Source organism: Hemitrygon akajei, chromosome 26, assembly GCF_048418815.1.
Source record: "Hemitrygon akajei chromosome 26, sHemAka1.3, whole genome shotgun sequence".
Lineage (NCBI taxonomy): Eukaryota > Metazoa > Chordata > Chondrichthyes > Myliobatiformes > Dasyatidae > Hemitrygon > Hemitrygon akajei.
Genome location: NC_133149.1, coordinates 32,638,062 through 32,651,722, shown reverse-complemented (window position 1 = coordinate 32,651,722; position 13,661 = coordinate 32,638,062). Strand labels below are relative to the sequence as shown.

The following is a 13,661-nucleotide window of genomic DNA, read 5'->3' as shown; positions in this document are numbered from 1 at the left end:
AAAATTCGTTCATTTTTCAGAAGTAGCCATCACTAGAGTAACGAATATACGTTGTCCATTTTTAGCTGCTTTTGAGAATGTGTTTGAACCGCAGCAATCCCTTTGGTCAAGAATGAAAGGTGATATACAGTGCCTATAAAAAGTATTCACCCGCCCCCCCCCCATGGAAATTTTCAAGTTTTATTGTTTTACAACATTGAATCACAGTGGATTTAATTTGGCTTTTTTTGACACTGATCAACAGAAAAAGACTCTTTTGCGTCAGTGAAAACAGATCACTACAAAGCAATCAATATTAATTACAAAATTATAAAACACAAAATAATTGATTGCATAAGTATTCACCCCCTTTAATATGACACACTAAATCATCACTGGTGCAGCCAATTGGTTTTAGAAGTCACATAATTAGGTAAATGTAGATTTGTTTTTGGAGACCTGTGTGCAGTCAAGGTGTTTGAGTTGATTGTAGGAAAAATACACCTGTATCTGGAAGGTCCAACTGCTGGTGAGTCAGTATCCTGGCAAAAACTAGACCATGAAGATAAAATAATGCTTCAAGCAACTCTGTGAAAAGGTTATTGAAAAGCACAAGTCAGGAGATGGATACAAGAATACTTCCAAGTCAATGAATATTCCTTGGAGTAGAGTTAAGTCAATCATCAAGAAGTGGAAAGAATATAACACAGCTGTAAATATGCCTAGAGCATTCCGACCTCAAAAACTGCATGACCGTGCAAGAAAGGGACTAGCGAGGGAGGCCACCAAGAGACCATGACAACTCTGGAGGAGATACAACCTTAAATAGCTGAGATGGGAGAGACTACACATACAACAACTGTTACCCGGGTGCTTCACCAGTCACAGCTTTATGGGAGAGTGGCAAAGAGAAATCCACTGTTGAGAAAAACTCACATGAAATCTCAGCTAGAATTTGCCAGAAGACATGTGGGAGACTCTGAAGTCAGCTGGAAGAAGGTTCTAAAGTCTGATGAAACCAAAATTGAGCTTTTTGGCCATCAGACTAAATGCTATCCTTGGCATAAGCCAAGCACTTCACATCATCAAAAACTCACCATCCCTACTGTGAAGGATAGTAGTGGCTGCATCGTGCTATGGGGATGCTTCACTGCAACAGGCCCTAGATGGCTTGTGAAGGTAGAAGGTAAAATAAATGCAGCAAAATACAGGGAATCATTTAATCATACTACTCTGTTGTCGTCCTTACACTGCACATATGTAACATTGGTGAGTAACGGTAGTATCTTTTTAAATAGCACAAAGTGTAGCCGTTATGTAGCCCATAAAAAGAATGTATGTTTAGGGTTAGTGGATGGTATGGCTTGCAAGCCTTTTTGTTCTGAATGGCATTAAGCTCTACTGAATATTGGTGTTGCATTCATCCAGGCAATAAATAAATTTCACCTATTTTTCTAAATTCTACCTTGTCAATAATGGAAAGGATTTGGATGTGAGAGGCTGATGTACTCACCTCAGGATACCCAGCTTTTGACTTGATTTTGCAGGCACCAGATTTATGTGGCTCTTTGCTCAAGTTTCTGCTCGATGTGGCCCACAGGATTTTGATGACAGGGAACTCAGAATTGGAAATTCCATTGAATGTCAAGGGTGGTGGTTGTTGTCATTCCGCATCCTTTTGAGACAAATTTTGCTTACTGTTTGATTTTGGTATCTAAACTATTTTAGGAGATCAAATCTAACCACTGAAGGCACTCAACCAGAGTTGAGTCAATGCTTTAGTAACCATTCCAAAGCAGAGGCCATATTGAAAAGGTAAAAATATTGGTCTTATTTAATTCAATTAACTTACAATCGACTCTGGCTGTTACATAGTCATCAATGGTCAGTAAACGCTGTGACAAAAAGATAATCTAGCATATTCACTCTTTAAGATAAACAATGTTCTTTTCCTTTGCAAATATCGGAATTATTATTATTATAGAGAATTCAGTGCCTGGTATATTATAGAAAACTGCAGATGGATATAATGTGGCAATGTGAATTCTGAGTCACTCCATTAATGCTAGCAGAAGAATCCAAGCTTGCCTGCAATTCTTTATGTTATTTTTCATGTGCTTTTCATGGCCAAGCCTCTCCTATCCCCGTAACCTTTTATAATAGACAAGTTCTTTGCGCTTTGATTATGGCCCTTTGAGTACCCTCAATTTAGTTGCTATGGTGATTTCAGCTACCTGGGTACTTATCCTGGAATTCTCTCCATAACCACTTTCATAAATAATTGAAACAGTTATTTTGGCTCATCGTGCCCATGCTGACCATTAAAGACCCATCTACATTAATTCTGCACTAATTCAATTTTCGTTCTCCACATATCCACATATTCCAATCAACTGCCCTGAAGTTCTACAACTCAGCTCCACCCTAGGGGCAATTTACAGTGGCCATTTAATATCTGGGAGGAAACTGGGGTAGTGGAGAAACTGGAAACCCACATGGTCATAGGGAGAACCTGCAAATTCCAGTAGCCAGCTCCATTTGTCAGGATTTGAACTCAGATCATTGGAACTAAGAGGCAGCGGTTCTACTGTGTTACTGTCCCTGCTTCTTTCATTTCTTTTCAAAAACTACCCTCTATGAGCTTTTATTGGAATCTATTCTAATGTCTCCTTACATGGCCCAGGGCCAAATTTTGCTTAGCTTCTGTAAAATGCACTGGGTTATTTTACAGTATTAATCTGTAAACATAAGACATTGTTACTGAAAACGTGGCTTGATAAGATTGCCAAGTTCTTATTATAGGTTGTAATATCTCATATTACAGCTTTAAAGTCACCCCATGGTTTATACTCTATTATAATGGATATTCATTTGTATGGGACATGTTGTGTCATCAGCCCAGTTGACACTGACAGTGGCTTCTAGAATAATCAGGAGGTTGTAGACTTGATACATTCTTATATTTACCCAATAAATAATAATGTGTTAGAATTTAAGAAGAAATATTTATGGATGAGCACTGGGAACTCCTACCAATATATTTTGCAAAGCTGCAATTTTCTGTTATTAATTTATGCCTTTTAGGTTTGAGTATGTAGAATTTTAACTAGAATGTAATTAAGCAGAACCTGACAAAGCACATACTCAAGCATTAATTAAACGAGGTATCCTTTTGAACACAGTTACTGAATAGGTTCCCATCAGTTTAGTAAAACATGCAGTGGCTGATGTAGTACTGAGGCACAAAGGGTCATGTATGATACTCGCCTTGTTTGGCTTGCATGGTGGTTATGGTTCGGAGTGGCGGGGGTGGAATTCAGCCTTTGTTCCTGCTGTTAATCACATTCACTTGGCCTTTACTGTGTTTGGAGATTAGATTAGAACTGCTCCAGTGTTATCTTAGCCCCTAGCCTTCATTACCAACGCTGTCTTGCTGTAAATAATGGTCATTTGGATGGGATCCCAGAAAGCAGGCTGCACTTGTGGCAGCATCATCCTGTTTTACGAGATGAACAGATTTAAAATTCTAACAACCTTCGGCCTCATTCTACATAAGCTCCCAGCTGATGGTGCAGCAAGCACTCATTCAAACAATTTGGAAAGAAAACATTGTGATCCATTGTTGGAATCAGCAGAAGAAAACTTTTCAACAATAATTGATTTTGTTCTTGCTAATCAACGATTCACTATGCAAACAAATAACACTGACAAATTCAAAAGCAAGCACATATTAGATTACTACAACCATCAATGCCTCAATTTAACTTACAGTTAATGCACGCTCTCATTTATTATCTATTTCCATTCAGAATAGTTGTCATTTCCCTACTCCTGTGTGTGCTTTCACACCACATGTTAATGAACTAGTGATAATTTAACACATGATTTGATAATTCAATACATTTTATGTATCAGGGTAAGAAAGCAACACTTGAGATTTTCATTTATATATTTTTGCAATATTGAATTCTTTATTGTAGGGGATTTTTGCAATAAGTAAATCTCAGAGATTTACGCTTGGTCAGTTAGTGTCTTTCATACATGTATCTCTTAAGGGTTATTAATGGTTAAATAGCAGAGTAGTGTGACAATATTTCCATAACCTCAAGAGCTGGTCAGGCTATCTTTGTAGACTTTCAAGAATAACAACCAAATTCTAGCAATTTATTCCAATTAAATGTGTGGGGTTAAGTGATACCCTCAAATAGCTTTATCTACAGTAGAAAGCAGGATCTCTCAATGGTCACCCATTTTAATTCTACTTCCCATTCCTATTCCAATATGTCTGTCCATGGTCTCCTCTACTGTTGCGATGAGGCCACACTTAGGTTGGAGAAACAACTCCTTATATTCTGTCTGGTTGCCTCCAACCTGATGGCATAAACATCGATTTCTTGAACTTCCAGTAATGCCCCCCCCAAACCCCCTCCCCTCACCATTTCCCATCCACCTGTTCCTGCTCTCACCTTATCTCCTTGCCTGCCCATCGCCTCCCTCTGGTGCTCCTCTCCCCTTTTCTTCCATGGCCTTCTGTCCTCTTCTATCAGACTCCCTTTCTCCAGCCTTGTACATCTTTCACCAATGACTTCCCAGCTCTTTACTTCATCCCTCCCCCTTCAGGTTTCACCTATCACCTGTGGTTCTCTCTCCCCTCCCTCCACCTTTTAAATCTACTCCTCGACTTTCTTTCTCCAGTCCTGCTGAAACGTCGACTGTACTCTATTCCATATATGCCTCCTGGCCTGCTGAGTTCCTCCAGTATTTAGTGTCTGTTGCTCGGATTTCAAGCATCTGCTGATTTCCTCTTGTTTGTGATTGGATCTGCAGTAATATGTAAGGTTGTCCATTGTAAGATTACAAGGAGTACAACAGAGATAGTTTTGTTGTGTACATGGGGGAATTCAAAATAGCATTCCTATTGAGGAAGAAGTGAGAATGTAGAGTTTTATAACACTCAGAGTACCGTAGTGAATAGCATGGACTCTATTAAGTGGTAGCTAGCGACGTGCTGCCGAGAGAAGAGGATGTGGTTGGGCTGACCGATGGATGTAGGAGTAGGAGGAGGTTCACTTGACATGGCTATGAAGAGGGCTGGTCCTGAAGAAGGGTCTAAGCCTGAAACATCACTGTTTATTCATTTCCATAGATGCTGCCTGACCTACTGAGTTCCTCCAGTATTTTGTGTGTGTTCCATGTTCTTTGCTCTTCCTGTTATTTGCAATTGGCCTTTGCTGGTTCCCATCGGAAGGAATCAGAGTTCCTCGTGCTTTCATAGATGGCCCTTCTCCATTCTAATCATCACATTCCAAGGGTGTGCACAGGTTGGCGAGGAGGCTACATCTTCCTTTCCAGTCCTGATGAAGGGGCTCAGCCTGAAATGTCAACTGTTTATTCCCCTCCATAGGTGCTGCCTGACCTGCTGAGTTCCTCCAGCATTTTGTGTGTGTTGCTCTGGAATTTCAGCATCTGCAGAATAACTCGTGTTTATGGATATGAACTCTTTGGCCCAACCAGTTCATGCCAACCACAACCTCCTGTTTTTGGTGCGTATCCCTCCAAGCCCACACCTCTACGTACCTATCCAAATGCTTTCTCTGACAGCTCATTCCATACACTCACCACCCTCTGCATGAAAAGAGTTGCCCCTCAGATCCCCTTTAAATCTTTGACCAATCATCGTAAAATGATGCCCCTTAGTATTAGAATCCCTTAACCTGGGGAAAGGACTGTTACTATCCACCTTATCTTTGCCTCTTTGAATCTTAAGCACATCTATATGGTCACCTTTCATTCTCCTGCCTTCCAAGGAATAAAGACCTAGCCTAGGTAACCTCTCCTTATAACTCTAGTCCTAATTCATCAATACAGTTTCTGAAAACTCTGTATCATGAAATTGTACAGTATAATTTGCTAGCCTGGGTCTGACTGACGGAGTTTCATGGCAACCTACTGCAAAGTGTACTGAGAATTTTCTCAGAAATGGCACTTTCCAGCCACTCTGCCCCATAACCTAATGCAAATTGATTCTGAATTCACCATGTTTATCTAAAATCTCTCTCGTCCAAGAAATGGAAATGACCCTCTGGTGCTTTTAATCTTATGGAAAATATCTTTCATTGTTGGAGAACAGACAGATCCTTACTTTGAGCCTAGTGCTTGTGTTATATTGTAACAGAAATATTGAGTATAGTCAGTATGCATCAGCATGCTGATGTGCTGTATCTTCCAATGCTAACTTCCTTTCTCTTGATCAAATAGCTGGTCAATATTCAGAATAATTTTAACATCATTTAAATATTGTGAATTATTATATATCATAAAAGGTTGCTGTAGTTTATAGGATGGTAATATTGAAATACTAGGGAACTTTAATTAACATGGTTAATCACAAATATACAAATATGAAAATAAAGAATGGGAAAGGTATGCCTGCTCCATCAAGTCTGTGTAACATGATCGATACTTGGAGCATGCAAAACAGTCCAGCAGCCTTTACGCAGACATTCTTTGTCAATACTTAATGTCTACAAGGCCACTACTCACCTTTCATGTAAACAAAGGGGCAGGGACAAATGCCCCCTCCTGCATTAGGTTCCTTGAATAGGACACCTGAAGTGAATTGTCATTTTATTTTGTCCCTTTCTGTCTTCACAGTGACCTGAATCTGAGAGTGCGGATTTTTGTTGATGGAATGTTGATCATCTTCCGAGTCAAGCCCGAGGATGCTGGGAAGTACACCTGCGTACCTAGCAACAGCTTTGGGCATTCTCCTTCAGCCTCAAGTTACTTGACAGTTCAGTGTGAGTATCATTGAGGGATGGGGATTGGCTAAACAGAGCATGGGCACTTGGACTTTATTTCCTTCTCTGTGCCAGTGCTGAATTAGTTCATGATTCACATGCCCATTATAGTCTTGCCTTCACATTCCAGCATCCCATTACTTACATCTCCACATTGCTGCAGAAACAATGGCAAAAACCCAATGCAATCACTACTGAAGTGCACGTGGCATTTATTTCACTTGATGATGTACTCTATGCTGGTCTAAGGAGTTACATAGATAATTGGCAATTGTGTCTGACTAATATGAATTATAGAATATATTTTACTTTGGGTTGTTGCAGAACACAATTATGTACATTTAAATTATGTAGCACATTTACGAAAATATGTGCTTAAACTCCAATGCTGTGTCTGTTTTGCATTATTGCTGATTGTCAAAATTGGACCCAGTCTGTCAGCAACATAAAAATAGTATGGTACAGGAGTGATTAAGTTACTGGACTAGTATCCAAAGGCTTTGACTGAAGATCTGGAGATGTGAGTTCAAACCTTACCTTAACAGTTGTGGAATATAAATTCAGATAGTTAAATAAATCTATTATAAAAGGCTGCTAGAAGTGATGGTGAACGTGTAACTAGCAGATTGTCATATAAAGCCATCTGGCTCATTAATATCCTTTAGGAAAGGAAAGCTGTCATCTGGATATGATTCCAGTCTTACACCAATGCGATCCAGTTAACTGCCCTCTGAGATGGATTAGCAAACCATTCTTTCCAAAGATAGTTAAATACTGGCTGAATGTAGTGTTAACTAACAGCAGCTTTGTCAGGAATGACACTATCCAAATCTCATTAGTGTCATCTCAGATCCATTCTGGGAACTAATAGTATGTCCAGACTGTCACCTTGGTTGATGTATCATCCATTTCTTAGACTGATCCTCAGGGATTCCTTGAATTCCTTCCTTTCTGGTTCAGACTTTTCATTCTTTACTGCTGTTTGAGTCATATTTTCAAGATGCCATTTGCCACTGAAATTAATTTTTAAATATGTACACTGGATGTTTCCTTGCTTTTAGCAACATGAGAACTCCAGCAAGTGACATTCATTGCCCCAGCAGCATTTCCCGCCCTCAATATTCAGATCTGTTTGGAAAGACCTAGGGTTTAACAAAGAACACATGTTTTAAGGTGCTTGGAAGTAGGTACAGAGGAGATATCAGGTTTTTACACAGAGAGTGGTGAGTGTGTGGAATGGGCTGCCGGTGACGGTGGTGGAGGTGGATACGATAGGGTCTTTTAAGAGATTCCTGGATAGGTACATGGAGCTTAGAAAACAGAGGGATATGGGTAACCCTAGGTAATTTCTAAGTAAGTACATATTTGGCACAGCATTGTGGGCTGAAGGGCTTGTATTGTGCTGTAGGTTTTCTATGTTTCTAATGCAATTCAACTGGAGAACTGCAGCTGCAAACCCTTTGAATTTGTTGCCACTGGCAGCTGTAGCAATCAAGTCAATGGGTATATTTAAGGCAGATGTTGATAGATTCTTGATTGGTCAGGGCATGAAGGGATATGAGGAGAAGGCAGAGATTGGGGCTGAGAAGGAAAACAGATCAGCCATGTTGAAATGGTGAAGCAGACTCGATAGGCCAAATGGCCTAATTCTGCTTCTATATCATCTGGTCTTATAATTTGATTTGAAGAGGTTGACTGTTGAGGTGCGAATTGCAATTACAACCCTACTAAAAGACAGATATTGCAACATAGAGCCATAGAGTTATATAGCATGGAAGAAGGGCCTTTAGTCCATGGTGACCCAAGTTGTGCTACTTGAGCTAGTCCCATTTCCTCACATTTGGCCCATATCCCTCTAAACCTTTCCGATTCCTGTACCTGCATAAGTATCTTTTAAACGTTATAATTGTACCTGCCTCTACCACTTCCTCTGGCAATTTGTTCCGTATACACACCACACTATGTGTGAAAAGTTGCCCCTCTTAAAACTTTCCCTTAAACTGTGACCTTCCACTTTATTTATGGCCCTTGTGATTTGATAAACCTCTATAAGGTCACCCCTCAACTCCTACGTTGCATGGTAAAGGTCCAGCTTCTCAAATCTTTTGTTATAACTTAATTCCTCCAGTAGCAGTAATCCTTTCATGAATCTTTTCTGCACCTTTTTCAGTTTAGCACCATCCTCTCTATACCCAGGTGATCAGTACTGCACACAGTATCCCAAATTTGTGGGAAGAACAAAGCGCAAAGTCTTGCTTCCTCATAGGACAATGGTAGATCTTAGTCACCTGCAATTAAATGACAATAAATGTTCCTAAACCTCTCAAGGCTTCATAAAGAATAGGAAAGAACATCTGATGAAGTTCTGATGAAGGGTCTCGGCCCGAAGCGTTGGCTGTTTACTCTTTTCCGTAGATGATGCCTGGCCTGCTGAGTTCCTCCGGTGTTTTGTGTGTGTTGCAAGAAGGAAACAGAAATTGGTAATAGGCTGCTTAAACCTACTCTCCAACCATCATGATCACGACTGGTCCTGTGCTTCATCCGATTCCTTTGGCATTCAAAAAAGTTGGTGTCAGCCTTGAATATATTAAACTCATGAGCACCATGGCTCTCTGAGATACAAAATTCCAAGAAGATCAGAATCTGAATCAGGTTTATTATCACCGGCATGTGTCGTGGAATTTGTGATATGTCTCTCAGCGTAAATAAACTTATACCTGTATGCAAAGAAACTGATGTTTGCTCTGTGGAGCAAGAGGAAATGTAAATATCATTGTAATCAGATAGAAGGGTTCTTCAGTTTGTAAAGCAGTTACTTATCTGTCATTTATCCATCTTTTTACTCAAGGACATTAACCAAAATATAGCTCCGTATCATTTTGCTCCTAGTTTATTTTACATCAATTCATGTAAGAAAGCACTACGTTAGTCAGCTATGACTCTTGTGCAGTTTCTAAAATGTGTTGAGTATTCTCACATATTCTTTTACATGATAATCTTGATTTCTTAATTCATGCATTTGAAAGCAAGTTGTCAGGGCGCCAATAAGTTAATTATAAACTGTTAGGAAATGTAAAATGTTAATGCTTCTTCACAATAAGCACATAATGCAATCAACATTTCTTATTTTCTGAAAATTATCCCTGGCTTAAAATAATTAGATTGCCTACTAAGTGTTGAGGCACTGAAGTTATTTATCTCACAGGAAGTTCTCATTTCAGGGAAAATGTTCAATTTATGAACAACCTTCAATAAAACACAGAAGCTGCAACATGACCAACAATTTCCATCTTCTGCCAATTTCCTGAGATTCAGAAGGATAGCAGCCTAATTTTATAGAGTTACAGGTTCATGCAACCTCCTTTGAGCAACAGTCAACCATTTACACTGAAGCTAATTTTCTGCTCCCCATCTTCCCATCAACTCCTCTCGCCAACACATTAAGATGAATTTACAGTAGCCAATTAGTCTACAGTGTGCACATCTTTGGGAATGGAAGGAAATCCCTGCACCAGGTCATGGGGAGAACATGCAGACTCCACGAAGGTCAGAACTGAACCTGGGTTACTGGGTCTTAAGCAGCAGCTCTTTTATACTGGTTATTTTGTTAGATTGAATCCAATTTGTCTTCATTATGGCAATATGATATCTGGATTTGTAAATACATTGCAGTCCTTTTGTTATCCCCAGACAAAGATCCGGGCCCTTCACATCCATTGTCCTTTACACAGGCTGCAACATTTGAGAAGGTGCTCATCACCACTCTGAGACTATTAATGAATAAGAGCAAGGAACCTAAACAGGATTGGATTATTTAGACCCTTGTATTTGCTGTGTCATTCAATGTCTGATTTTCTTTATCTCAGTACTATAAAGGTCTCAATGACATCATCTCCCACTCTTGTAAACTTGAAATAGGCCCATCCTGTTTAATCCTTTGTCATAGAACAAACTCACCATCCCAAGAATCACTATGATGAACTTTTCTTGAACTTTCTCTATCATAAGTACAGTACATCCTTTACAGTTATAGAGTTATAGAAAAGTATAGCCCTTAGCTGTAACAGGCTCTTTGGCCCATCAAGTCCATGCCAAACCATTTAGACTACCTAGTCCCATTGCCCTGCACCTGCCCCTGCCCCATAGCCCTCCATACCCCTGCCATCCATGTACCTATTCAAACTTCTCTTAAACAATTCAAATTTGAGCTCACATGCGCCACTTGCACTGGCAGCTTGTTCCATACTCTCACCATACTCTGAGTGAAGAAGGTTCTCCTCGTGTTCCCCTTAAATATTTCACCTTTCACCCTTAACCCATTGCCTCTAGTTGTAGCCCCACCTAAACTCAGAGGAAAATGTCTGCTTGCATTTACCCTATCTATGCTTCTCATAATTTTGTATACCTCTATCAAATCTCCTCTCAATCTTCTATGTTCCAAGGAATAAAGTCCCAACCTATTCAACCTTTCCTTATAACTCAGATCCTCCAGTCCCCCAACATCCTGGTAAATGTTCTCTGCACTCTTTCAACCTTATTTACGCCTTTCCTGTAGGTAGGTAACCAAAACTGCACACGATACTCCAAATTAGGTCTTACCAACGTCTTATACAACTTCAACATAACGTCCTATCTCCTGTGCTCAATGCTTTGATTTCTGAAAGCCAATGTGCCCTTTCTATCTTTCAATGAATTATGGACCTGTATTCCCAGATTCCTTTGTTCCACCACACTCCTCAGTGTCCTACCATTCACTGTGTAAAACCTAACCTGGTTGGTCCTACCAAAGGTAACACTCAGCACTTGTCTGCATTAAATTCTATCTGCCATTTTTTCAGCCCATTTTTCCAGCTGGTCCATATCCCACAGCAAGTTCTGATAGTCTTCCTTGCTGTCAACTATACCCTCAGTCTTGGTGTTTTCCACAAGTTTGCTGATCCAGTTTACCATGTTATCATCCAGATTATTGATATAATAACAATGGGCCCAGCACTGATCCCTGCAGCACTGCACTAGTCACTAGGCTCCAGTCAGAGCTCCATATCTGACGTCCATATCTTTCTTAGATATGGAATTCAGACTTGTGCACAATATTCCACATGGATATCTCACCAGGGTTTATACAGTAGGAGAATGGAGAATGAGATTTATATTCCTATATTCAAATCATCTTTCAATCAAGACCAACACAATATTGCCTTTCTAGCTGGTTGCAATTCAAAAGACAATTGATTTGCAATTAAATGTCGAATTTGCAATGGAAACCACTATCTTGGAAAATAAATTTTGAAAAGATGCCATAAAAAGTTAAATGATATTGGATTAATTCAAATGAAATGGTTTGCTCCTACTGAGACAATGGAAGAGGAGAAAGCAAACATGATGGTCTGGTTATAGCGCACTTGGTGACAATCCCTCAACATAGTACCAGAGAAATTTTTACAAACAAAATGTACTCTTTGCAAAATAGTCAAAATTCATCTTGAATTTTCACTGCTGTTGGTTCCCCTTTCATTTCTAGCACATGAAAGCAGATCAGGTAAACATTTAAGTGAGATCTGCGGTAGTTTTATTGACTATTACTCTCTGTTTAATAAGCAGCCTGGTCACTATTAAAGCTGCCTGTTATATTATTATTTTGTGATCTAATTTTGGGATGCATTTGAAATTGTGCAAGCACACTTTGCCTACACACGTCTGTCTCTGCACATAAAGCCAAAACGAAAGCCTGTCAAAGTACATATGTTATGATGAAAAATGTTTACATTTGAATTCTGACGTGGAAGCCAATCTGAGATAAACAATTAACTTGGGTAACAAATTATTTGTTCCAGGAGAGCCATATAACTGCTTTGTGTGGTATCAATTATTGAATTAAGTCGCACTTACCCCAACAAATGATGTCATCCTTTGATGAGAGAGGGGTGAATGTCATCAATAATTGCCACCATACTAGGAGGAAGAATTAATCCATGTTGTCCCCATCTTCTGAAGTAATAGTACATTCATTTTGTATAACACATGAAAACATGGTTATGTTAAATTTTAAAATACAGTGAATTCTCGTTTATTGGGTCACATCAGGACCAGTACATTTTGGCCCAATTAAGCAGATGCCCCAATTAGCTGAAGTTCCATGGAGATAGTTAAAAAGGTATTAAAAAAGCCAAACTGTTGTTTAACTGAGTAACAAATTATGTATTTAAATGAAATACAGAATAAATTAGAACACTGCCAATACTACTGCAGAACTATAAAACTATGCATTAGTTGCTAATGGTTATCAACAGAGGAATTCATCTGGTGCACACAAGCATGTATGGGTCTCCAGGGAAGGATAGCACCTCTGATGAAGGGGCTTGTCAAGTCCATTCTGGGGCAGCTCAATCCCCTTTGGTCCCCACTGGACACTCAGCTCTCATCTGTGGCTCCAAGAAGATTTTTGCATGTGACAGCGACCACATCCCAATGTACCGCTTTGAAATGCAGGCTAAACCAGTTGAGGGTAGCTGGTGAGCTTCATACCCGGGTAAAATAGGGACATGCCTGTCCTAGCATGTGAAGTCAGCTCCGGTGAAATGGGTGAATGTTTTCAATAGTGAGATCCAGTGGCCAAGAAGGCGGTTCTGCAGCACTTCATGGAGACCATGGTTATCCACTGCAATCAAGGAAGACCCCAGTTTGTGAAGACTACTCAGATCACTGGATCCGGCCTTCATACAATGCTTTTGACAATTGCATCTTCCAAATCTTCACTTTCATTGTAACATTCAATATGATTATCAATACCTTCAAATTCTTCATAGTTCCTAACTTGTTGAAGAAGTGAAATCAGTTGAGTTTCACTGCCAGCCATTTCTGGGATCTCCAATCCTGAATGCT

General features: G+C 39.7%; 1 protein-coding gene across 2 annotated transcripts in view; it reads left to right on the top strand.

The window, feature by feature from the left end:
• igsf9bb (immunoglobulin superfamily, member 9Bb) overlaps positions 1–13,661 on the top strand; it is a 711,231-nt gene that overhangs the window by 542,641 nt on the left and 154,929 nt on the right. For both annotated transcript variants that reach the window (XM_073029796.1, XM_073029795.1), the window contains exon 7: positions 6,634–6,779. In XM_073029796.1, coding sequence (XP_072885897.1) covers positions 6,634–6,779 — 146 coding nt within the window. The remainder of the gene's footprint in view (positions 1–6,633; positions 6,780–13,661) is intronic.